General features: G+C 46.7%; 1 protein-coding gene across 1 annotated transcript in view; it reads left to right on the plus strand.

Annotated features, from left to right (window-relative positions):
- The window catches only part of gli3 (GLI family zinc finger 3), an 85,568-nt gene that overhangs the window by 39,876 nt on the left and 21,309 nt on the right, over positions 1–24,383 (plus strand). The window contains exons 4-5 of the mRNA XM_079292267.1: positions 5,689–5,794; positions 22,608–22,813. Coding sequence (XP_079148393.1) covers positions 5,689–5,794; positions 22,608–22,813 — 312 coding nt within the window. The remainder of the gene's footprint in view (positions 1–5,688; positions 5,795–22,607; positions 22,814–24,383) is intronic.

Genomic DNA, 24,383 nt, shown 5'->3' on the forward strand with positions numbered 1-24,383 from the left:
AAGCTGCTCGAACATTAAGTCCCAGCGCAAATATGCATCGACGTGTAGAACCATGAAGAGAACGGATGGGCATTCGCCGACTTCAAACAAATGACTTCCGACAGCGAGTAGCGGTGGAATGTATACGTGAACCGGGAGCCTGTTTATCGTGCATAGCTGACGTTTCCCTGCTTCCTCTTCTTCTGCCCTGCTCTTCTTTTCCTCTATGTTAATTACTTTTACCCACAGAGAGATGGTTCGTGTTTAAGGGTGTGAGAGCGATTGAGCAAGAGAGACGGAGAAAGCGAAAACAGAGGAGAACACAGCGGAAGAGAGAGAGAGAGAAAATCGATTGATTTACAGAGGAAGGTGTGATCTGCCAGCCTTGTTTATATGATGAATGGCAGAGAGATTGGCAAGGCAACACTTAACATTCTTCTGTTATTTAACCTCTCTGCTTGCTTTCTTCTCCCTCCTTCGTGCCGCTGCTCTCTGCCGAAAATAAAAGCTTTCTCTGTTCTAGCGCCCAAGCATCGCATACAGTAGAGGAGGCTCTGCACGGCAAGAACATTAGGCTAATTTATACGCCGGTAATTAGGCCATTAGACCTGAAACAATCTGGGACCCCGTAATTAAAGCAAAGCGCTCCAAAAGTCAACAGCAACTCCCATCGAGCTCAGCTAAACAGTCTCGGAAAGTGTTATTTACATGTCCAAACAGCTTGAGGTCTCAGTGTAAGCAAACATGATGAGAGACGGGGTGTGAAGGGATTGATCAGAGGGAGAGTTCGGCTTCACAAGAGAGCCGGCGTCCAAACTCCTTCCACTGATAGTCCGCATGGGGCTTCTCCGGCTCCTCGTATAGTTTGTAGTTTTAGCAAAGTACAAGCGCATGATGAATACTCATCGTCTGTTATGTCACATCTGTGTTGACTGAAAGATGCCCTCGAGCTGAAGTCTTACTCAGAGTGTGATTCATCTGCTCTTATTTCATGACGATGAATTGATTTTCCCGTGGTTTTTCTAAAAGGGCCAGTGTGCTGCAATTCGGGGTGATCTATCAGCAGAAGTGGAGTATAATATTCATAACTGTGTGTCATCACCTAATGCTAGGAATAGTTGTGTTTTCGTGAGCTTATGAGTTCTTTCGGGAGCGGGTCCTCTTCAGTTGCCACCATGTTGCATCGCCATGTTTAGAACGGACAAATCAAACAATGACTTTTAACCTTACATTACATCACAGCATTTGCTTTTTTGTGAAATATTAAATAGTTGTAATGCATATTTCGTTGTCATTTGCAAAGTGTGCTGGTGTACATTTAAAGCGGTCTTTAGATTTAATAGTTGGAGACCACTACTACCAAGACCTCGAGGTGACGTTTCCAGTAAAGAGCGTGAAAAAAACCCCACCAGTAACAGAATACGCCCAGATCAGCATTGTCCCGTTCTTTGCAAGAAGTCACGCATACGTGTTCTTGTTTTCACTCCCAGAAAGGAGCAACACGCAAACAGACCTCGTCTGGAGCATCCTTCGCACGCTCTGCCAAGTGTTGCAGTGTTCTGGTGTAACTGCGGGCCTCGGTGCAGACGAGCGTGCCGGAGCGGTGAGATCGTGAGCGGGGAGAGAGGTGGCATAATGAAATCTGGCAGTCGCAGCCCCGGCACCGGCTTCATATGTTCCACATTAGCAATTCACAAACCTCTGGAGCAGGGCCCCAGCAGCCCCTTTTCTCACTTCGCCTTTAGTCGCTTATGACAATCTGTCACTGGCTCTTTGTGCTCTCGCAGCGGAGCGTCGACGAGAAGTGCAGTGTTTGCGGAGGAGCGCTCTGTTAGAGCGCCGTCAGTGACCCCTCCAGAGCAGAGGAGGAGCCCAGGTTCAGCAGTTACGACCATCAACTCACAATGCTGAGTTGACAACAAAAGAGGAAGATGAGAAATTGTTTGTGTTGTTATCAAAACCCAAATCAGACTTGTGAGTGACAGCTCAGATTCTCCTAAAGTATCACATCACAGTGAAGATCCTTTGTGGTAAAACTGCGGTTATGAAAGGAGATTAACCAATAAGGATATTGCAAATGATGTGCTTTAGGCTTTATCCTCCCCTTGTCCTCCCCCCTCTTTTGAAATTATTCAAGTGTCCAATAAAGGACAAGGCAATTACCATCCTTTCTTTAATGAAGGGGAAGCTGGCTTTTGGTCTTGAGCACGGTGTGTTTGTGTTGAATTAGAATTAATGAGCCTGGTCAAAGTTTGCCTCTAATTGCCCTTTCATTAAGACCCATTTGTAATCATCTCTTAATGACTTCCATCTCTTTGCTCAAAGAATAAAACATTTTAAAAAAGGAAAAAATGTGCACCAAAAATGAAAACTGCTGCTCTGGAGTCATTAAAATGTCTGCGAAGAGTTCTGAAGAGCTGCTGGATTGAGAGCTGTACAAAATGTTTTATATTTCCCAAAAAGTTTTCAATCTATGCTCTGTTCGTGACTTTCGGTGTTGGGTCGGCTGAGATGACTTCTTCAACCCCTCTCACTGTGCCAGTGGTGGTTTACCAACTGCGCCTCGGTACAAAACCCTCGTGATTACACTTTTCCCCAGGAATGCTGGCGCTGCTGTGGCGTGTGCGGCCGCAGTGGGAAGGTAAAAAACGGTGGCGCGTGCGTCAACTTCCTGAGCGCCCTCCAGCTGTATTCTGTACTGGAGAGACGAGAAAAAAACGTGAATATCCAGAAGAGCAGGGGCAATTTAGTCCCGGAGTAAACAGTAAGGAGTCCCTACAGGAAATACTGGAGATGGATTGCAGGATGGAGTCCCCCCCCTCCTCCTCTCTCCTCTGCCCTCTGTTCTTTGCGACTGTATACATTCCCTCCAGTGACATAGAGCTGTTTGCCTCGCTAATGGAGAGCTGTGCCGGCGTAAAAGAGGTGGCGGGCTCTATTTAGATAGGGCCGTGGTAAAGTAAACTTCAGAGTTTGATTTAAATAAACCTCGGCGGAACGGCTTGCCATGCGGCGAGAGGAGGGAGGGAGGGAGGGAAGGAAAGAATGATGAAGGAGCAAGGAGAAAGAAGAAGAAGAAAAAAAAAGTCCAGTCCAGGCGCAGGGCTGTGCTGAGTGAGGAGCTCCAGAGACATAAACAGAGGGGGGATCTGGGTAATTCAAGGAGGAGAGGCGGATGTGGGATTGTAGGTGTGTGTTGCGGGGGTGAAGGGGTGGCGTCTTTAAAATGATTTCACAGTTCGTAATCTCTGCAGTCATCCCTCATTGCCTAACAGGACAGAGGTTAAACTCAGTGAGATTAGAGAACATGAGGCTTTTACTCCAGGCGAGCCAGAACACAGCGCGTGGACCGCGGTGAACCTGACGGTTCGTTTCCGACTCTGGCAGCCGAGGGCCGACAGCCTCGGAGGGGAGAGTAAACAAAGCAGATTCTACCACCAGCCCATCGCTCTATCCCGTAAACCCTTATCCCCCCCCCCCCGAGCCAAAACTGAGTCATCGGGAGGAAACTATCAAACAGACAAGAGGCTGAGCGGCCAGATATTTGCCAGAGCTGCTTGGAGGAGTTTTTTTGTGTCTTTGCTGTTAAGAAAACAAGACGAAAACACATTAAAAAAGATTGCCTCAGTTTTATTTTGACTCATTTCGAGCAAACACTATTGTGCAATGTGTAAATAATATATGGATAAAGTGAATTTGAAGAGTTGTTTGTGCATTATTTCTCTTGATTCCTCAACAGGTTGTTCCCTATTCATTGTATTCAAGATCCACATTCAGTAGATTGGGCCAAAAAAAATAAAAAGCAGCTTTCTGGGTCATCAACACAGGGAAATATGGTTAACTGTTGCAGGGATGTCTGGCTCGCTGTAGGGAGCCAGTGTTGTAGACTTATTAAAGGGACACTCCACCAACATGTCAAAGTCTATTTCCTTATCATGGGGAGCCCGATATAGCGTGGGAAAACAGATGCATAGTGTTGTATTTGGCTTTCCAAAGTCTTAGAATGTTACTCAGGTTACATCACCCGCGTGTCTCGGTTTTAACTTGGAGATCCACATGAGGGACTAGAAGTCGGGTGTATCTTGGCTATCTGCTGCTTCTCCCATAAAGTCCCCCACCTTTATGGGAGAGCAATAGTCAATTCAGAGCATTAATAAAGCAGCAAACAACTATTTGCTGAGTAAAGATGTGGTGGAGTCATGTCTATCTGAGCAGAGAATGAAGTCGCTCTCTGTGTGTCGTTATCCCAGCGTCCCCGTTCTTTGTTGACATAGCCGGGCCGGCCGTGCATGCTCTTCGTGCATGTTTGTGCATGCAGAAGTGTAGCACCTACCCTCCGGCTACACTGTTACCTCCGTCAGCACGTTTGCGCTCGTTGGTGCTGTTAGCGCCGTTTTGCCGGTGGCTCAGGTGTCGTCATGTTGAGAGCCGTTGAGAGTCGATCGGATGCTCCGACTCTCGTTTTGTGCACCTTTAAGACTTGCATTCTAACAGCGCAGGATTACCAACAACCCCCAACTGATCCCCTTTTGATTGTAGCGGTGTCGGCTCAAGCCGGCAGCAGCCACCACCACAAAGAATGACTCGGCGATGAGGTGAGCACACCTGAGAGGTTCTGGGGGGGGATCAACACCTGCAGCGTTGCCCAGCCATGCAGCTGCGTTTGGCGTGGAGCAACACTCGGAGAGCTGTCGGGCACCCCGCCGTTTGGCAAATGTTTACAAGCAAAAAAAAAACACATAGCTCGCAGCCTCAGAGACTTGCCAGGTGAAGGCATGCAGATGTTGACACATGCTTTGCCTCAGGGTGGTGATACGCAACTTGGCAACGGTGTCAGTCGACAGGCAATAAAGTGAAGTGTTCTGGCATTGAGTTCCATGTAGTGTGCGAATGAAAAGGCGAATTGTTGCTCTGTGGACCCCTGTGTTGCGTGTTAGTCATTTGCCGTTTCTGTCTTTCCGTGCAAGTTTTAACTCCTTTCAGTTTCACAACTCGACTCGACGTTTCAGCAAAATTCACGGTTCGCTCGTTGCAACTTGTCCAACAACGGATGCACGGTTGCAACACAAAATTCCGACTTTAGTTTTTAAAGATTGGCGCGTGGAGCGCAGTTAAGGTTGGGAGATGAGCGCGTAAAGATGTGAATTCAGTCTGGTGGCAATTTCCGGGGGTAAAAATAGAGAAGGGCTTGGAAGCTCACATTATGCAAATGTTTCAGTGTTTTATCTGGAGGGAGAACAAAAAAGAAGCCTCTCGATTCTTCTCTGGCAGTTGTGGCTAAACACTGAAACGGAAAAAGGATGTTTTTGTTCTCGCTTTTGGACGTTTCATCGGTTGTACTTAGACGTTATCCTTTGTGCGAAACCATATTATGCTTGGTACGGTGAGGAACATGCCATTTGGCTGCTTTTCTTACGGTTATTCATCGCTGTTTATTGTGAGTTCCTAGCAGCCTGGAGACATTTGCAAAATACTTCCTCGGCGAACATTTTGGAGCAGTGCAGCTTTTGATGAGGTCTCATTTGGTCTCATTTGGGCGGGTCTGCCCGAAAGACAGCCATCATCCACTGCCTTTCATTACAGCTGCTATTTAGATGAGCTGAGGAGGGAATACAGTCACATGACGATGCCATGTTTCAGAGGAACCAGGTCTCTTGCAAAGTGTAAAATGTCTTGTATTTATTTTTCTCTTTCTCTTCCTCTATACAGCTGCGCCGCAGTTCTTCCCCACCTTCCATCCTCCTGTGCCAATCGACGACAGACATACCCAGGGACGTTACATCTACGAGCCTTCCCCTGTGCCTCCTCTTCATGTGTAAGTCTCTCAAACTGCTCACACACACACACCAAAATACCGCCGATCATACCGGAGAACACGTTTGATTCAGCTGCATCACACGCATCGCTGGCGAGCTCCCCGCTCCCCTAATGGCGATACAAATCAAGCCCCGAAACTTCCTTCCGCCTGTGGGCGTGGAGCATCCTCATGCGTGGCTGATGGGCGCCTCTCTTTGCCTTTCAGGATCAAAGGCCACGGCCCCTGTATGTGAGCAACATGATCCGCATGTCAGAGACACGCAAATGAACATGTGTCAGAGACGCGGAAATGAGAGCAGGGTGAAGGGGGGGGGGGGGGGGGAGCGTGCGATCCTCATAAGAGCAGTGATCAAGCCCTGTCAGGAGAAGGAAGCCTCCGCTGACATCTACCCGTCTCTGACAGACACAGATGGGCTCCTGACACACAAGCCTGACACACCGCTAACCAGCCCGCCTCATCCAATCACGCGCACGTGCGGGCTATCAAATATGAAGCAGAGCAAAACATGGTGTCATGCCTCGTAAGAGAGAGCGGTAAGTATTTATAAGCAGGGGAAGTTCTTATTACAGTAGTATTTCCCTTCTGACGGCGATGTCCAGGTCAGCAGAGGACTTCAAAGCATTCCACCGGCTCGCTCACGTACATACACTCATGCACAAATTACTCTGCAGAAATACTCTTCCTGTCCTCTACTCCTCTCCATCATTTGTATTCCTTGCGTCTGACCGGCGAGCGGTACCACTCGTTTCCTACCCGCAGACACGGAGGAAGCGATCACGGCGCGACGAGGACAAATTGGATGGGGCAGCTACTTGGGCCGCATTATGTTTGATATTCTTCATCATTATCAACTCCCCCCTTCTCCTCCTCAGGAGTCATATCTCTCCCTTGCTGATGTGCCACTAAGCGTAATGAATTTTTGATGCCACCCCCCCCCCATCCCCTCTCTGCCTCCCCACCTCCGGCCCACCCTACCTCTCAACCCCTCATCTCCTGCTCAGGGGCTGCAGCAAGGGGGGGGGGGGGGGGGGGGGGGAAGAGGGGGAGAGAGAGGCGAGGAAATATAAAAAAAAAGGGAGGTGATTGATGCCCCGTGTCACTGCAAACAAAATGGCAAATATAATTTAGCATTTAGCTTATGCAGAGATAATGGGGCGAACACGCGCCGGCAACATAGGCTTGAACAAACAGCCGGGCTTGTTATCCGTCAGGAGTGCTTTGGTACGATGTGGAGCACAGGTTAGGGGGGGGGAGGGAAGAAATGAGGAAGGGGTGGAGGGACAACATGGAGCCGGGGAATTGAATTAAGGGGGAGAAGTTCCGCGGCGCCGGTGTCTTCAGTCACTCTGTCTGGACAGGCGTTATCTCTGCGCTTGGTTTGCTGTCAGCGGGAACACGGCCGTGCGCTGCCATGCTACTCATGGCCTATTTATCCAAGCCATTAAGCATAGAGCTGTTTAATACGACTCGCCACGCTGAGGGAAACTATTTGTCATGATTATAAGACGGCTGTTTAGTGGCCAGCTTTGTTTAAATCTGTGAACTCGCTGTCGCGCACGTTATCTTGCCAACGTACGCGGGTTTCATGCAGAAATCATCCCAACTACTTTGGAGTCTTTGCGCAGGGAAGCAACAATATTGCCTGCTTGATTAAAAAAAGCGGCACCGGAATTCCTCAGCGAGAAGAAGTACTCATCAGTTGCATTACAGCTGGGTCCAACCACCTGCTGGCACATTGCAGGTTAATTACACTTCCAGGTTCGGCTTTGTGCAAGTTCCAGCCAAACTTTGGGGCCGGAGAACTGCAGCCAAAAAGTAAACTGAGGATTTCGAAGTGATGCATTGGACTCAGTGATGTTGCTTGTAACCAGGCCGAGCAAATAGAGGCAGTCAACGTACAGCATGTCGCCTCAGGGAAATGGACAGGAGGCGGCTTATGGAGAAATATTGAATTGTTTTAAGACAAGTTCTCCTCGGTGAGCAGAATTAATCGTTATTAGCCCTCTCAAAGATATGCCTAAGTACACAGGGACTATTATTGCAGTACTTCCCCATGCAGCCTCTCATTACGGCCTGTAATTACAGTTGGGTTGGCCCCGCGGCAGTTCCATCAATCCAGCCAGCTTCCCCCCGCCACGCACGCAAGCCAGTCACCACTGGGCGTCCGTGTCCGGAGAAAAAACGCCGCTGAACGCCCAGCAGCTTGTTTCCTCTCCGCCACAATGACACATCCACCATCCGTACGCGGCAAATGAACAGAATCATATCCTATTACTGTGAAGGGCCTAATTGAAACATGTTTATTTATGGGGCCCCGTTTTTCAGGCGAGGGGCGAGCGTTAGCAGCGCAGCTAACGGGCTCCAGCGATACGAGGCGGTAGAATTAAATTAAAAGCTCATAAAATGAAATATGCTCCATATTAGCTGCTTGACACTTAATTTGCCTTCAAATGAGCAGAGGAAATCACAAATTAACTGTCCTTTGTTTTTTTTTTCCCTCTTTACCTCACCGCCCCTATTAGGCAAGGGAGAGCGCAATTACAGACAGAGGCTAATCGTTTAGTTTATGAATTCTTGTGGGGAAGGCACCAATGTGCCATTCAATATTAAAGCCTCAGGGTCAGGAGGGGGTGGGGGGGGGGGGTCTCTTCCTGTGGATGCTTGCTTTACTGAGGAGCTCGTATATTCACATGGAGGAGAGTTTCAACAACCCCAGTTTAAAATGAAACCAATGCCAACCACCAACACGCTGCTTCTGCCTTTCCACAACCTCACAACTTAAGCAAAACCTGAATGTCCTGTTCTGATCCAGGACCAGCAAAAGTCTCTGCTGCGCGTTTTCATCCGCTGGCCTCTGGTCTGGAAACGTCTGACCCTTCGGTCTCAACCTAAGAGCCCTTCGTGCTCCAGAGAAGATGCTTCCTGCTTAAATAAACACATTGATCGGTGAAGAGCAGGCTCTCCATGGGAGCTCTGGTCCCCTCTGCCACCTCCATTGTGCGGGACTGGCTTAATGGGAGTTTTTTTGGGGGGGGGGGGAGGCCGGGGGCCAAGAGAAGAGACCGCTCCTTTCATTGCAGCTTTATTGCCTGACCACGGTACACACAACAAAACAGGCCTCTCATGCGGCTCAGCGCCGGCTCTCCGTCACCCGGAGACCGCTCAGAACAAACAGAGGTATTCGACACAAGTCAATTATCAGCATCGGGGTTTACTCTGGAGTCCCGGGCCCTCGTGCTGTGAATGGGGGCCACTAAAACAACAAAACATTCTTATGGGATAAGCAATTGACTCCCAACCTTTTGCACAGCTAGCGTATGTGGATTTAGGGAAGAATTAGTCAATAAGAGAGTCCATATAGCAGTTTGTAAAGTTGTACAGCAAATAGAAAGCCTTGAGCTTTGACTTGTTTTTCACTGTGATTGTGGATTTGTAATGAAAAATGAAAACAAACATATTTGCGGAAGCATCTGAACTTGTGAACAAACGTTTCACTTCGAACCACAAGATTTATCCAGGGAGGTAAAGTAAAACATTGATAATCCAGTCTTCACTTTCTACACACCAAAACACCAGATAGCTTATATACTGGATATACATATATATATATATATCTTTCTGTTCTGAAATTATATACAGAACTGCGTTAAGGATTTAATGTGTTTCACAAAAGCGACAATCTAAAACTCAAAGATGGCAAAAAAAAGTTCAGAAATAGAAGTTGTCAGTGTGACTCATGAATAAAGTCATGGACTGTATGTTCTGTCAGTGTGGAGGGAGAGTGCAGGTGGGGGCTGTGAGGTTGTGTGTGTGTGTGGTTATTTCATTCAGGAGTGTGTTTATTCAGCTGCGGGCCACGGCCTGACTGGAAGGTATTCTGGAGGCACCGGGGGAGAGAGCTGCTGCTGCACGTCTCTGTCATCGCAGCGCCAACCTCAGCTCTGACACCAAGAAGCAGGAGGGACTTAATGGACTTAACGGCTGTGTGAGCTGTTGCATCATTTAACGTAAACCATTGTACCAAAAAGCAAGGGAATCGCCTCGTCAACCTACCGACCTCATTCAGTGTCCGTGCAGCAGCTCTTCCCCGTCGCTGTCCTCTGCCTTTGGCGGAGAGAGGGTGCTTTTTTTTTTTCTTCTTCTTCTTCTTTTTTATAAGATGTGCGCCGTGTTGTTTTGTTATTTACATAAACTGTTGTCGGAGCGCCCAATCTGGGCACAGAGGAGCGGCGTGTTGCTTAGCATAAAGACCGCAGTCTTATCTCAACGCCTCCTTCCAGATGGGACGAGGCCGAGCATTGCAATACAGGCACACACACACACACACACACACGTAATGCAAAACAATGGAAAGACAAAAGGGTCTGCTGTCGCTTTTGTAGAAGCAGAGGTTCTGTAAGTGTGCAGCTTCATCAAGGAGTGATTTGACTTTGCATTGTTGAGGCCTCATTTCAGGTTTCAGGCCAACTTCAACACAATTTGGACTCATTTTTCGTCAAACACTGGAATTTGTAACTGCATACTATTTTATTGTTTTTATCTTGAATAGAAACCACAGTCTGTTTTAACGATTTGCTGTTACTATTCACATTTCAATATTGTCTAGACTAAAACAGGATGTGGAACAGGAGCCATAAATTACATTAAGAATTGATGATGATTTCATAATCGCATCTGATAATTTGTGTCCAGATATGGCCGCTGTCACCGGAGATGCAGGGGAGAGACGCGAAGGCCACTTTTTCATCCTCCCCTGGAACTGTCCAAAACCCGTTCTGTGTGACTTCATAGGTCACCCCTCTCTGGTGCAGTCACTGGTTTCACTCCCTCCCCCCCCCCCCTCCCATAGCCTCCCCCCTCTGTAATACTTTCTCTATGGAGTAAGTCGGGGGGACAGGCGGTCACGCAGTAGCTGGCTTCATGATTAATGGTGTTTATTCTTGACAGAAGGCTCCTTTATTTATCTGCATTGCAGTTTCACTGATACTATCAGTCACCTGAATGAAAAATATTCAGTCATACCAATTTTGCAGTATAATTGAGTAGAGTCACTTCCTTTCAGTCCCCCCCCCCCCCCCCCCCCCCCCCCACTCGCTCTCCTCTCCCTCTCTATCTGGCAGCCTTATCATCGCCACAGTAATTTTCGCGCTGCGTTGTTTGATATGGAGAGGCTGGCTTTAGCCGTATATTTGACATAAAGCCTCTTCAATTTTCACTGGAGGAAAAAAAAAAAAAGATGGGAAGAAAGAAAGTTGTGCAGCGCTCTGTGAAAATGTGCGAAGAGGGGGGAAAGTACCACTCCCCTTTTTTCTTTTTTTTCTTCTGAGGCAATTTCAGGATTTAGAGAGAAAGGAGATAAATGCCTAAGCAGAAATGTGGGCAGATTGAAGTTACAGTATATCTATTTTTTTTGTAATACACCAGTTTCAGAAGCCTAAATGGGCAGTGTAGTCTTTTTTATTTTTTATTATTCAGCCTCTGCACAGGACCGTGGTATTTTTGAAGGCACCTGTGTATTTTGAGAATGATGGATCCAGCAGGTTGAGAGGGGGGGAAAAAAGAGTTTGGCACAGCAGACATTTGACAAGACCTGTAAAGGTTTTAGGGTTGAGTCATTACCCGTGGAGATCTGTTAAGACATGTTCCAAAAACTCTACTCACCGGGATTACCTGCACCGAGGCTGCTCCTGCCACCGTCATTGTTTTCCTTGCTCCTTGCTAAATGGTTTAATATATCTTGACGGCAAATAGTAATCTCAACTAAAGATGCAAATTCATAGTGTTTCTAATCTACAAATGATTCCTGACATAACACTTTTTTTTCTCATGCAAATCCCATCTGATTATTCACTCAACATATATCTCCTGTTCATTGTTAGTCCTTTGGTTACATTTAATTTTAGGCTCCATTATAAATGTCTTTGAAAAAAAAAAGGTACATTTGGATAAAAGAGGGGATACATTCATCTCTAATACGAGGCCTGTGAATTTGCACATGTAACACATTAGTAGGATTTGATTTTCTCGACTCGAGTCATTTGCCCCCTCTTCATGTTTGAGATCTCAATTTGTAGCTCTCCCATGGAGCACAATGGAAAACCAGGTCTGAGGGGAAGAGATAACAGGCAGGTGCCAACAGCTCTGCGCTAATGTGTGTGTGTGTGTGTGTGTGTGTGTGTCAGCATGGAGGCACTCAGACACGCACGCACACACACACATTAGCGCAGGCTGGTTTGAAATATTTTCTCGTCAGTGTTTGAGCGCCGGTTTATTTATTTCACTGTTGTCTTTTTGTTTGCAATCCTCCACCGTTTATTTTTCTTGTAAATATGAAATACATTTTCCTTTTTTTCTTAAATAGTAAACTCCTTACAGTTCAGATCGCAGATATTTAATAATGTATGGTTTGCTAAATAATTGTTTAAATAATTATAATATGCATTATACATAGGGCTGAACCTAATTATTATTTTATTATCACTTAATCTGACTGTTATTTTCGAGATTAATCATTCTGTCTATAAAGTGTCTGTAGTGTAAAGTGAAAAATGGCAAATCACTTTTTCCCAGAGCCCACGGTGACGTATTCATAATGCTTTTTTAAAAATGCAAAAAATAGTCCGTTTCCAAAGATAATAAAAGTAATAAATCCTCACATTGGAGCAGCTGGAACCAGACAAAGTTCTGCAGTTTAGCTTGAAAAATGTCTGCAACAATTAATGCAAATAGTTGCTGATTCATTTTATGTCAATCGTCGTATTTAATTCGTGAACTCATCTTTTCAGTTCTGATTTCAAATATCATGGCCGGCAACACTCAACAACATTTAATCTGCATGATGCATTCGACTCACAAAGCGCACACGCTGTCTTCAGTGGTTTCGGGGAGATCTTACTCGATGGGTGTGGCGGGCTGTCACTTGTATGGGCCGTGCCGGTTCTTAATTGGCTTTGTAAAAGACCCTCCTCTCATTGGCGGGGAGCTATTAGAGATATTACCCACGCAGCGCTGGCGGCGATCCGCCTCACATCATCTCCACAACCTCACGCAGCTGCTGACCTCGCTGCCCGACGTCGACCGCTTCTCTTCTCAAAGAGAAACGAGCCGCATTAATGTCGGAGGAAATGCTGATTTCAGAGAGGAAATACTTTGCTCCTTACCTAATGGCACAATTATCAATTTTAGCTCTCGACTCTGAGTCAGTTCTCTGCTTTTTTTTAAATTTCTTTTACTTTGCCCTACAGACTTCATGCTGTGTAGAAATGTGGAATTTCCATTACTCTGATCTCCGGGCTGTGGGCTCCAGACCCTGCGATCCCACTCTGGGGGCCAGTTACAGCGAGTAACGAGACCGGGGGAACAGGGTCATAAATCCTCTCCAGCTCGCCTCATTTTCCATCCTCCCTTCGTCCCTCCCTTTCCTTTCCTCCCTCTCTCCATCTTTCCTAGTCAAGCCTTCAATATGTGATTTAAAAAAACCTAAATGCAACATTGTAAAATATGAGCGCATGCCCCGTAGTCCAGCTGAAGTCCAGCTGAAGACACTTTTAATGTAAGAGGAAATGAGTTCATTGCCTCCCTTAAAGCTTCTGCACCTCCTCTCCTTCCTTTTTCCATTTGTTTATCTTCTAAGTCACACTCCTTTTACACCCCCCCCCCCACCAATGCAAATGAATTCATATCACATAAAGCGATTCTATTCTCTCAGCCCTTTCGTTATTTCCCTTATCAGATGCGGCGTCCATTTCATCTGATAGCGTGATGGTTTCCTCCAATAATGCCGTTTGCCCAAAATGAAACCTACTTCTGTCCCCCATGATGCTTCACTTTCTCTTTTTGACAAGGGGGTCGGCACAAATATGTGCAGTCATGCACGCAGCTGCAGGGTGACCGCAGCGATATTCTTTTGTTGTACGTCAATCATCTGTGTGTGAGTGATTTTGCTGCATTTGCTGATTTAAAATGGATTGAATGAAAGCTGAGACAAACTAAATGTTTCCCCAGAACAGGCTTATTAGGAATTCCCTCCCATTCATATCAGTTTTGTGTCACTTATGTCGCAGCTTTGTGAAACATCCTCCTCTGGGTAAATCCAGAATGTACACAGGTCTGTGTTTAAGCCGCCCAAAGCTTCATCAAGCCCGAGCTTGGCACCACCACGCACTCAGCCCCCTTCATGATTAAATATCAAGGAACTCCACATGACATTTTATTAGTCCAACAAGATGGATGAAATGGCCAGAATAAAGTAGGCTGTGTGTCTTTTCACTTTCCCACCAGCACTTGCCTTTCTTCTGTCCCGATTTTCTCTCCTTCCCCTCCTCTACAAGAAGTATGTATTAGGAAAACGTGATGGATTTCATTGTGAGAAAAGAAAGAAACGTATATTCTGGTTTCTCGTACCTGATGCTCCTGCTCTCCCCCCTCTGTGTAGCTCTCCCTCCTGTTTTTCTTCTTCTGTTGTTCCACCTCAGATCTCTGTCTGAAGGATTAACCATCTCCTGCAGTGTGTCTCTGCTGTCTTGTAGCGTTGTGTACTGTTTGTGATTTGCTCAGGCCCATCCGTGCGGTTTGCGCATTTCAGCAGCCCAGCGTGACGTGGTGAATTGGTTGGGCAGCCCTGGGCCACACTCAGTCTTCCTCACCTGAGATGGGCTGCACGCACGCCGACCCGCGCGCTCGTTACCTACAGTTGTCGGGGTAGCGGAGGCGGTGGGGTGTGGAACCCTGAACCCTGTTTAGCTGCAGGCGTCAGATGAGTTTCTGTGGAAAGGCATCGGGGCCATCGAGACGTTAGTTGAGAGGAAAAGGGAAGATAGATGTGCTTCCTCTCTGTTTTCTCAAGTTGAACACTTCAACACCCAGGAGTCCCCTCTCCTGTCTCCTCTGTAGCCCGGGGCATGCCAGAGGAACTCCAAACACTGACTGAGAACAGCGCTAATTCCACTTACTTTGAAAAAAGAAAGCAGCAATCAAGATAAGAAAAGAGGAGATGAATGTGGAAAGGCTGATGCAAAACAATCGCTCTGTTTGTAAAATAAAAGAGGCAAAATCATGCATGAGAGAGAAACAAAAAGGAACAAAAAAAAGTGTTTCTTTTCCCAGCCCCCTTGAACTTACAGGAAAAAGAGGCAGCCTCATTTTGTGTAATTTCACTTTCATGTTTTCATTCCCTCGCTATACACTCTGTTGATTCGTTTTGGTCGCCATTCTTATCTCGATGGCTGAAATTACATTTAATTGCAGAGTGGGAAAAAAATGGTTGGGAAGAAAAAGAAGAAGAAGAAGAAGAAGAAAAAGAAGAGAAACTCCTGCTGCATGGCAAAGCCAAACATCAACTTTTCATGACGCTGATTGCGTTCGGTCGTGATTTGGAACCAGAGCGAGCGGTGAGACGATGTGTCGTTTTTGATTTTTAAAAAACAACACAATCCCATGACTTGGTTGAAGTGGAAGGAGTGCCGAGGAGCCTCGATCTTCAACAAAAAGCGTTTTTTAAATGTGTGACACACCGTGAACGAGTTCACGACTCAGGCAGCGGTCATAGCCAGATCCTCTTGACACCTGGACCCGTTTGTTATGACTCGAGCTTGTCACACTCGCTGGCTCCCGTTGATGAACACATGTTATCACTCCAGCAGCGTGGAAGTGATACGTGCCCACGGGGATGTTCTGTGTGCTTATATGTAGACAATGCGAGTGTGACCGAAACACACAGGGGGGAGGGGAGGAGACTGAGAAGCCGAGGGGGGAGTCGTGGGTATTCAACTGGACAGTGTGTGAACTGACTCTGCAGTGTACGGGAATGTCTGGCACGCCTCCAGAAGTATCCCGCAGAGAGAAGGGGATCCTGCTTGATGTGACCGTGAATAGAAAGCCCACCTCCCTGAACCCACCCAGGTCCTTTGATGTCAGGGGGTCACACAGAGCCCTCGCGGCTCCGGGAGGGGGGGGAGGAGGGAGCATAGCTACCCTGAACGCCTGGCAACCTCCCTGTGCCATGCCAGGCCCGCCGTCTGCTCTGCCCAGCCAGGAGGGAAGAGGAAAAGCAGAGGCTGTTAACGGACGAGTTCCGGAAATATACCCATCGGGTTCTTTTTGAAGTTCATTTCAAATATGCAGCTCCACAGATTAGATCTCTGCGACGTCTGATCTGTTGAGGTGCTTGCCTGGGAAAGCTTCAAATATAGTAACTGCATCCTCTGTGTTTTTGTAAATCTAAAAAAAACAAAACGATTTATGTGAAAGTTTGATGCCTGCAGTGAAATGCCAAGATGATAATGGCAAATAAGCGAGCTGCATTTATAGTCGTGAGTTAAGAGGTTACGACCATAGACTGTATATTTCAAGTGATGTCCGCCATTGGTTTATGGACTGCGGTTTTGAAGCATTGAGTTCTGCATTTTGGCCGTCGCCATCTTGGATTTTGGCCGTGGCCATCTTGGATTTTTGCAACCAGTGAACAGCAGTGATCATATTTGGGCTGCGGAGGAGTGACGCCATGGTGCAGATGCTGTATCTGCACCGTATACGGCTCTGGTAGCGACCTGTCAATCACAAGGTAGCCCCGCCCTAAAGCATCTGCTGCTTTATGGTCTATTTTTACTCTAAAATTGATCTAAATTTACGAAATGAACATCATGCTGTATTGAAGAACACTTGAAACCAGAGATTGAGACTATAAACGCGTGATCACAATGTTTATTGAGGTAATAAATCAAGTAGGAAGAAGGGTCATATTCTCAGAGACTTTTATACAATCAGACTTCTTTTTGCAACCAGAGAAGTCGCCCCCTGATGGCCAGTAGAGAGAATGCAAGTTTAGCTTAGGAAAGCACATTGTACCAGCAGATAATCAGTCAACAACACTGATTCACCAGATGTGCTGCTGGCTTCATTTCAAGTCCACTGAAAAGAAGAGCAAATGAGGACTATGCATGCGACTGGGCGTGTTTCTTAGCCGCCCTCACAGTATCACATGTTGATACTTTGTTCACGTTCTAGAAGGACTTTTTAAATTCCCAGACGCACTTCAGCCAAAACTCTGGTGTTTAGCTACTCTTTAAAGTGTTCATGATAACACTTACAGCTCCACGACCACTGAACAAACTCCATCTGCTGATGAAGACCATGGCATACGCTTGAAAGCTTGAGAAAGCCAACTTCGGTTAGTGGTCATTTTGGGCTGTCAGGATTAAAACCCAAATCTCTAGCATATTTTGACATTAGAAACTGAAAAAACATGCCAGTCGCAACTCAAACTAAATTAACAATCAAGAGTTGAAAGTTACAGAAAGTTGGCTTCTCAACATGTTTCTGAAAGATTTATGATGCAGCAATCATCTTTTATTTTCCATCTGCATCACACCATGTTTCCACATTGGAGTATTTTCAAAAGGAAGGGGGGTTGGAAATTGTTGGCTCAGGTTGGAAAAATATGTTTTTTTAATACCTATCCACCGTTTGTTTCTTCATTCTTGCCAAAGCAAAAATGTATTTTAACTGCTGCTGTTATTGTCATCGCTAATGTGGAAAATGAAGTCATTGGAATGGGCTTCAGTGGCAGAACTTAATGACGACGTTCCCGTTGAGTCATTAGAAAGCCAGAATATATATCTGCCCTCCTCTGTTTGTGTCAGTCTCTCAGTCCGTCTGTCTTCTCTCTTCTCCCCTTGTCTCAGCTCCCTTTCCTCTCTCCTTGGGTCTCAACTGGCTCTGTTCCTGTGGCCCTTTGATCTCGGTGAAAGGGTTTCGAGCTTTAAAGTGCTTCTGTTTCCGCTGTCAGGCGCCCCTCTCTTCCTCCTCTCTGGTTTAGGCTTTCATCGCGGTGGCAGCCTTGTGCTGTGGCTGGGTGGGGGCACGGGTTTCTATGAGGTGGAGCTGAGGTTGGAGGGGGGGGGGGGGGAATGGCTGTGTGATGCTATCAGCCTCGGTCAGGAGAGGACCTGACACCCGACTCATCCCAGTTCCCTCCAAAACCCTTAGTTCCCTCTCACTCACCCCCTCGCGGCCACAGGGGTGACGTGTCAAGACAGATGGGTCTACATAGGTTGTGTTTTTGTCCGACCTCTTCTTCATGTATATTTCCCACACATGAAAATCACCTTGAAATATAATGTAACCTGGCTGCAACAGCAGGGTTTTGTCAACAAAGGATTTCTTTTACCAAAGATGCTATGTTTCGCATTTGTGACTATTAGTCACGTTCGGTGAGCAGCACGGGCACGAAGGAGCCAAATGCAGACGCCGGTGGAAAGACAGGACTATAAATACTCAAGAAACCAATCAGAAAACAAGACACAGGTGGGAAGACGTGGGGGCAGGCTGAAAGCTGATTGGTGGTTGAAACGATGGGACCGGAGCAAGGCTGACGAGACTAATGCGACACAGGTGATGCACCGAGAAAAGGAGGGAAAACCACAAAGACGTGGAGTCAAACAAACAGGACTCTTGACAACATTGTTTCCACCAATAAATGTAGAGAATGGAAGTTCCCATTTATAGCGAGTGAGTTGTTTTTGTGTCAGAGAAAACCGACCTTGTTTTCCAAGTGTTTTCCAAAATGAAAGCCTAACTTTCCATTCCTATCTCTTCCTTTTGCACAGTGGAAGATAGGGAGCTCTTGTCTTGGTGATAATTAATCGCTGTTTCTCAAGGTGCACTTGGGTCAGTATCGTGACTTCTCAAGCTGTTTTTCCTTTTGTTCTAATCTCTGCCTCGGACCACTCCAGCAGCTGTTCATGAGAAACCGACGGTCTATGAACATACACAGTCGCTGGATTATTGGATTTAGACTCACCAATTTCCTGTATACCCTTCTGTGAAGCACACATTTCGATTCCATTTCATGCGCAACCGTTTCGTGCCCGAGCTAAAAGTATTTTCGCAAAAAAAAGCACGGCCCCCTGTTTTAGCAGACCGCTGTGTCAACACCGCGAGGCCTGACTGCTGCACCACAATGATACCTTCTGTCCGAAGTGAAGTCATCAACCTCCGCCGCAACTGTGTGTTTCGACTGCAGCTTTCGCCCCAAAATAAATTATTAGTGTTGATATAACCTTGTTCCAAACAAAGATTCAAGGCCTGTTTTCACGAACACGCACCCGCCCATGAAACCTCAAAATCTTTTAGGGGGCGTATTTACACTTGGCAAGTGCGTATTCATCCGGTGCAATAAGACGACAGACCGCCCCGTGTAAACATGCGATATCCTAAAGAGGCGCTGGCTGGTTTAAGCGGGGCCACGTGAAAGGAAATGGCTTCCATATGTCAGGAGCTCAGTCGCTCCTTCTGCCCTGTTTGTCTTCTTTGAGGGTTAATAGGAATTATGAAGCTACGAAGGGAAGTAGAGGAGAGAAGAAGTTTCTTCCCTCTACTCTAAGGCAGCCTGCGGTACGGCTTTGATGTAAATCTTAAATCAGGTGTAACTAAGACGCCACTTCTCTGGCGCGCACACCTACTTCGGCGCACACACAGGGCGAACATTCCTGCACACACGCTGCCAGATTACTTCCTTTCGTCATGTTGATTAATGCACGCTGGCAGATGCTAAGACGATCACGGCCCTGCAGAGAGCAGCTGAGCGCCGGGGATCGGACACTCTCTCGCTTTTTTTCTCTCACGAGCACCGAGACGCACGCCGCACTCCCCCCAAAAACCATCCATCTCTCTGCTGTCCGACTCAAATCCCCTCACACCTGGCTCTGCACCCCCGGACACCTCTTTTTTTTACCTCCCTTTCTCTTAAGTCCTCTCTGTCCGCCTTTCCCTCCCAATTCATAGTCCATATCTTCACACGCTCCCTCCTCCTCCTCCCCCTCGACTACTGTTCCTGCTCGAACTGTCTTCCTCCCTCTCGGCAGCCCTCCCTCGTGGCCTCTCTCCACGCCTTTCTCTCACCCTTTTACCCTCCAACAGGCAGAAAACTCCCCGTTCCACCATTGCCACCGTCTCCTTACCAATCAACACGTGTCCTCTCTTTTTCTTTTGTCCCCCCCCCCCACCCTGGCCTTCCAGTAGGGCTCTACTCTTACTCCCTAAGTTAATTGGAAAAACAAGCCAAGCAGAGGCATTTAGCCAGGGTCAGTGTAGGGAGATGCAGCCGACGCATGACAGGGTTAATCAGTGTCATGGCAGCCAGAGAGGGTGTCTGGCTCTCCTCAAAAAGGCATGTGGAAGGCCAGACGGGACGGGGGGGGGGGGGGGGACGTCATGACATCTTTCTACCGTCCCTTCTGGGGTCTTGTTTCTACATTGAAAACGTCTCAGCCGTTTCAGGGACACAGACTTTATTTGTCCCATACTTTTCCACTGACTTGTGTATGAAAATGTCAGGTGCAGGATGTGATTACATGGTCAGCCATGTGGCATCAAAGTGAGCGTCGCTCCGCAGCTGTCTTGTTGATCTGTGTAAGCCAGGCGTCTCAAACTCCCGGCCCGTGGGCCGGATCCGGCCCGCCACGTCATTTTATGTGGCCCGCGAATCCGCCAGCAAAAAAAAAAGAAGAAAAAGTTTTTAAAAAAAAGAAAATAAAAAAAGAATTTGAAGTTAGACTTGACAATAAAAATATCCCCATAGTCGAAATGATGAGATAGAAAGTTGAAGTTATGAGATAGAAAGTCATAATGATGAGATACTTAAACACAGAAGCAGCTCTTTGGCTGGTTACTGTACATTTGAAATGTAAATGTATTGCGAGTACATTGAAGACTACTTCAAACGTGGCTTTAAAACACATGAAATACTTCATGTGGGATTGTGCAAACGCACCCTTGAAAGGATTTTAAGCTTTGAACAAAGTTATTGTCATAACTTGTTTGATATTTGTCTTTGATGTTTTCTTCAATAGTTTGATCTTTGATAGAGTAATGTGGGTTTCTTAACCCTAAATTAAAAGGATTTAAGTTATAATAACAGAAATGTGCTTAAATATATGTTTACATTTATATAACTGCATGTACAATATTTTTACACTTGAATAAACAATAATCAAATGCAGAGACAGTTATTTACCAATATGTTAGGAGTAGTTACATTTACACCGTCTTACATTTACAACCGGCCCTTTGAGGGCGACCGTGATGCTGATGTGGGCCGGAGTGAAGATGAGTTTGAGACTCCTGCTGTAAGCCAAGCATGCGATGCTGGCGTGCGGGCACATGATAAACACACCTGTTGCCCTCAGCGTGACTTGTGCTCGGTGTGGAGGAAGTAAAACAATCTCTCGGGAATCTTCTGACGGGTTAGACGTGCAGAAACACAACAAATGGAGGTGAAACAAAAAAAAAGAAAAAAGAAGAAGTTCCGTGAGCATTGTGTTGCAGTGACCTGGACGATCCCTTAATCTGTCACCTTTGCAGACTTTCACAAAAAGACGTCTCCTCCTCAGAGTGTCTTTTGAACAGAACACCTGCTTCAGCATCACTGAGACATGTTGTCACACACTTGTGAAAGCCTTTTAAAAACTCATCCCATTGCCCCTCTGGGCTCATTACAGAAGACACAGTTCGTGTGTGTGAATGCCTGTGTGCACACACATATATATGTCTGTCTGTCCTCATGTGTGTGTCGTTTCTGCTCCTCGGTGCTCATTATTTGCCCTGACCTGAGCTCTTTCATTAGGATGGCTGTGAAGTGGAGGGACAGAGGGGCCGGTAGGGGATCAGGGGACGGGGCGGAGGTCGTAATTGGGCTGTTTCCGCTCCCCTGGCCTTGCTCAATGTCACTGCGAGACAAACTCCGGGCCAGGTCTCGCACTCTTTCTTCCCCCTTTTTCTCTCGTCTTTTCCCACCCTCCCCCCTCCCTCCTCACCTCTCCTTCTTAAACCCCAACTTTGTCTTGCGTCGCTCATCCTCTCCTTCTCCCGGGGTCTTTTGTCACAGTAGACTGGTCCACTGGGGAGCCGCAGAGAAGTGGAGGGGCTAATTCGGTCTAATCTCTTAGCCTGTTAATGTCTGGCTGATATGTGGATTTCTCCACATCCTCAGGGGAAGGCCTTTGTGGTGAAGGCCATCATTATAAAGTTCCCTTGCCCTCCCAGCCAATTATAAGACGGGAGAGAAATTAGTTAATCTCAAACTTGGCTCCGAAGAAGTTTTCTTGATTCTTCTCAACTTTATTTCACATCTCATGGAAACAGTAAAGGTTGATGGTGCTTAATGTTTTCTATTTAAAGAAAAACAATTGTGCATCATGTGGGAGACCTGCTGATGGACTTTGTACAACATCGCCTCCGCCATGTGAAATTCCGTACACGGTTTCTGCTCAAAGCCAAGTTAGAAGCCGTCTGAGTAAAGTGGTGTGGCGTTGCTTGTCTGGCGCTGGCCGGCGGTGAGCTCGGTCTGACGTCTCCCTCTGATTAAGACGCAGTGGTGAAAGCTGCCTTTGATCTGAGGAAATGTCTGCGTAGGGAGCAGCTGGAATGCAGCGCTCTCCTCTCTGCCTTGCAGATGGAGGCAGAGAGATAGTGTCACGGTCCATTTGTCTGGCCTTGCCTCTGTCAGTCCACCCACGGCCGTGGAATCTGGACGGGGGGGGGAAATTAAACTGGAAACAACTGGATTACCGATGTTTTGTTTACACAATGTTTGCCGACATAATAGCGTCATCAAATCAAAAGATCATATTCTTTCACACGTGGTGTCGTAATTAGCCTCAATCAAACTGAAACCGGGAACAGCACGTTTTTAAATGTCCAAAAAATCACACACATTTTCCTTATATGTGTTTGAAAAGTTCTATTTAGCGTTTGTCGCACATTTAGAGTATTCATGCTCATTCTGTACTTTCTTCTCTGTGTGTCTCCGCAGGCCTCCCGGGCTGGCGGGCAGTCCAGCTTTCTCCGACATCTCCCTGATCCGGATCTCGCCCCAGAGGAACCCCTCTGTGGGGGCGGAGTCGCCCTTTCACCCTCCGCACCCTTACATCAACCCGTACATGGACTACATCCGCTCGCTCCACAGCAGCCCCTCCATCTCTGTTCTGTCGGCCACCCGGGGCCTCAGCCCTGCAGATGGTGAATAAAGTGAAACGTACACCGACGCACAAAGCATGACCCACACACACACACACACACACACACACATACAAAGTACCGACGGAGCAGAAATGGGCGACAAAGCTTCAGCAGACCCTTAAAAGCGATTGTTAAAATTGATGAGTGAGGTTCGATTGCTGTTAGCGGGAATCTCGATTCTCTGGATCAGTTTAATTCCTGTTTGAGATCAGAAGAGGTCAGCTGAGAGGCAACTAGATCCATCTCTGTTAAGACCCAGGGGTTGCTGAGATGGTATCTGAGCGAGGGAGGAGGTGGATGGGAGTATTATGAGTGAGGGGGGGGGGGAGGCTAATCCTTTTGATCTGTGAGTCATGTCAGAGACCTCTGGAGGATGCATCAGTGAGCGGCAGGGTCACGTACAGTTACAGCGCTCACGCCGAGGGAGGGGCGGGTTCAAGTTCAGGGTTGGGGGGGGGGGGGGGGTCGTTGTGTTGTGTGTGTGTGTCCGACACACACAACACAAGCATTTGTTTCATGAGTTCTTACGATGGCTTTGGACCAGAAAATCGATTAAAATGGACACCGGGAAGAGTCAAATAATAATTTGAAAACACTATTAAAGAGGAGAACTCACACTCTAATAATTGTATTTTTTAGCAATTTAGTGCTTTGTGGTGAAATGATTGGATGCATTTGAATGATGTGGTTCTAGTAATTAGTCGTGCTGAAATCAGAGGAACTGATTAGGTCATATATTAAGGAAAAGGTTTCCTTAATATACAAATATCTCCATGTGTGTTTTCTGAGATTGTCATTTTATGGATTAGATCATTAAGTTGTTAATTGCAAAAAATAATTACAGAATAATCAAGAATGAAAATAATTGTTGTTTGCAATCTTGTTATATTATTGTCAGTGTTTTTATATTGTGCAAAACAAAGCTGTGCCAGACAAAGGTTAAACCCAGTACAGCAAACTGCAGCGAATGACCAAACCATCAAAAGTAAATGTATTAAAAAACGTATTTAGCATTATGCATTCACCTTAAAGGTCTTGAGATGTTCCTGATGACCTATTACGGCCATCGACCGGTTGCCGCTTCAGCAGCTGAGAGTCACTTTAGCCCCTCACCTTGTGATAGCCGGGGCATTTCCTCCACACCGGCACGCACATCGACTCCATCTCCTCCAGGTCTGTTAAAAGCTGTGTCTAAGTGAAGGCCAAGAGTCTCACTCAACCCCCTACTCTCCTGCACTCCCAACAGGAAGTATATACTCAAGCTCAAGCTCTGTGCACTCCGATCTTCCATCACCGCGACATAAAGCACACCAGTCTCAGCTTGCCTTAAATCAAAACAGTGCCTCCAACCTACCACATGATCCCCGTTCAGCTCACAACGCTGTGAATTGCGAATGAGGCACCTAATTACTCCTTTAATCAACGCAGTGATTAATTAAGCCATCAGCGTTTGTGTTGTTACTATCGCACCACGCTTACAGGGAGCCTCCTTCTTCACCATGCTATTTTTTTTTCCAACCAAAATGCACATTTGAAAAATGATGAATTAATTAACAGAATCTAATGGGGA

This window comes from Melanostigma gelatinosum (genome assembly GCF_949748355.1).
Source record: "Melanostigma gelatinosum genome assembly, chromosome: 20".
NCBI classification, from domain to species: Eukaryota; Metazoa; Chordata; class Actinopteri; order Perciformes; family Zoarcidae; genus Melanostigma; species Melanostigma gelatinosum.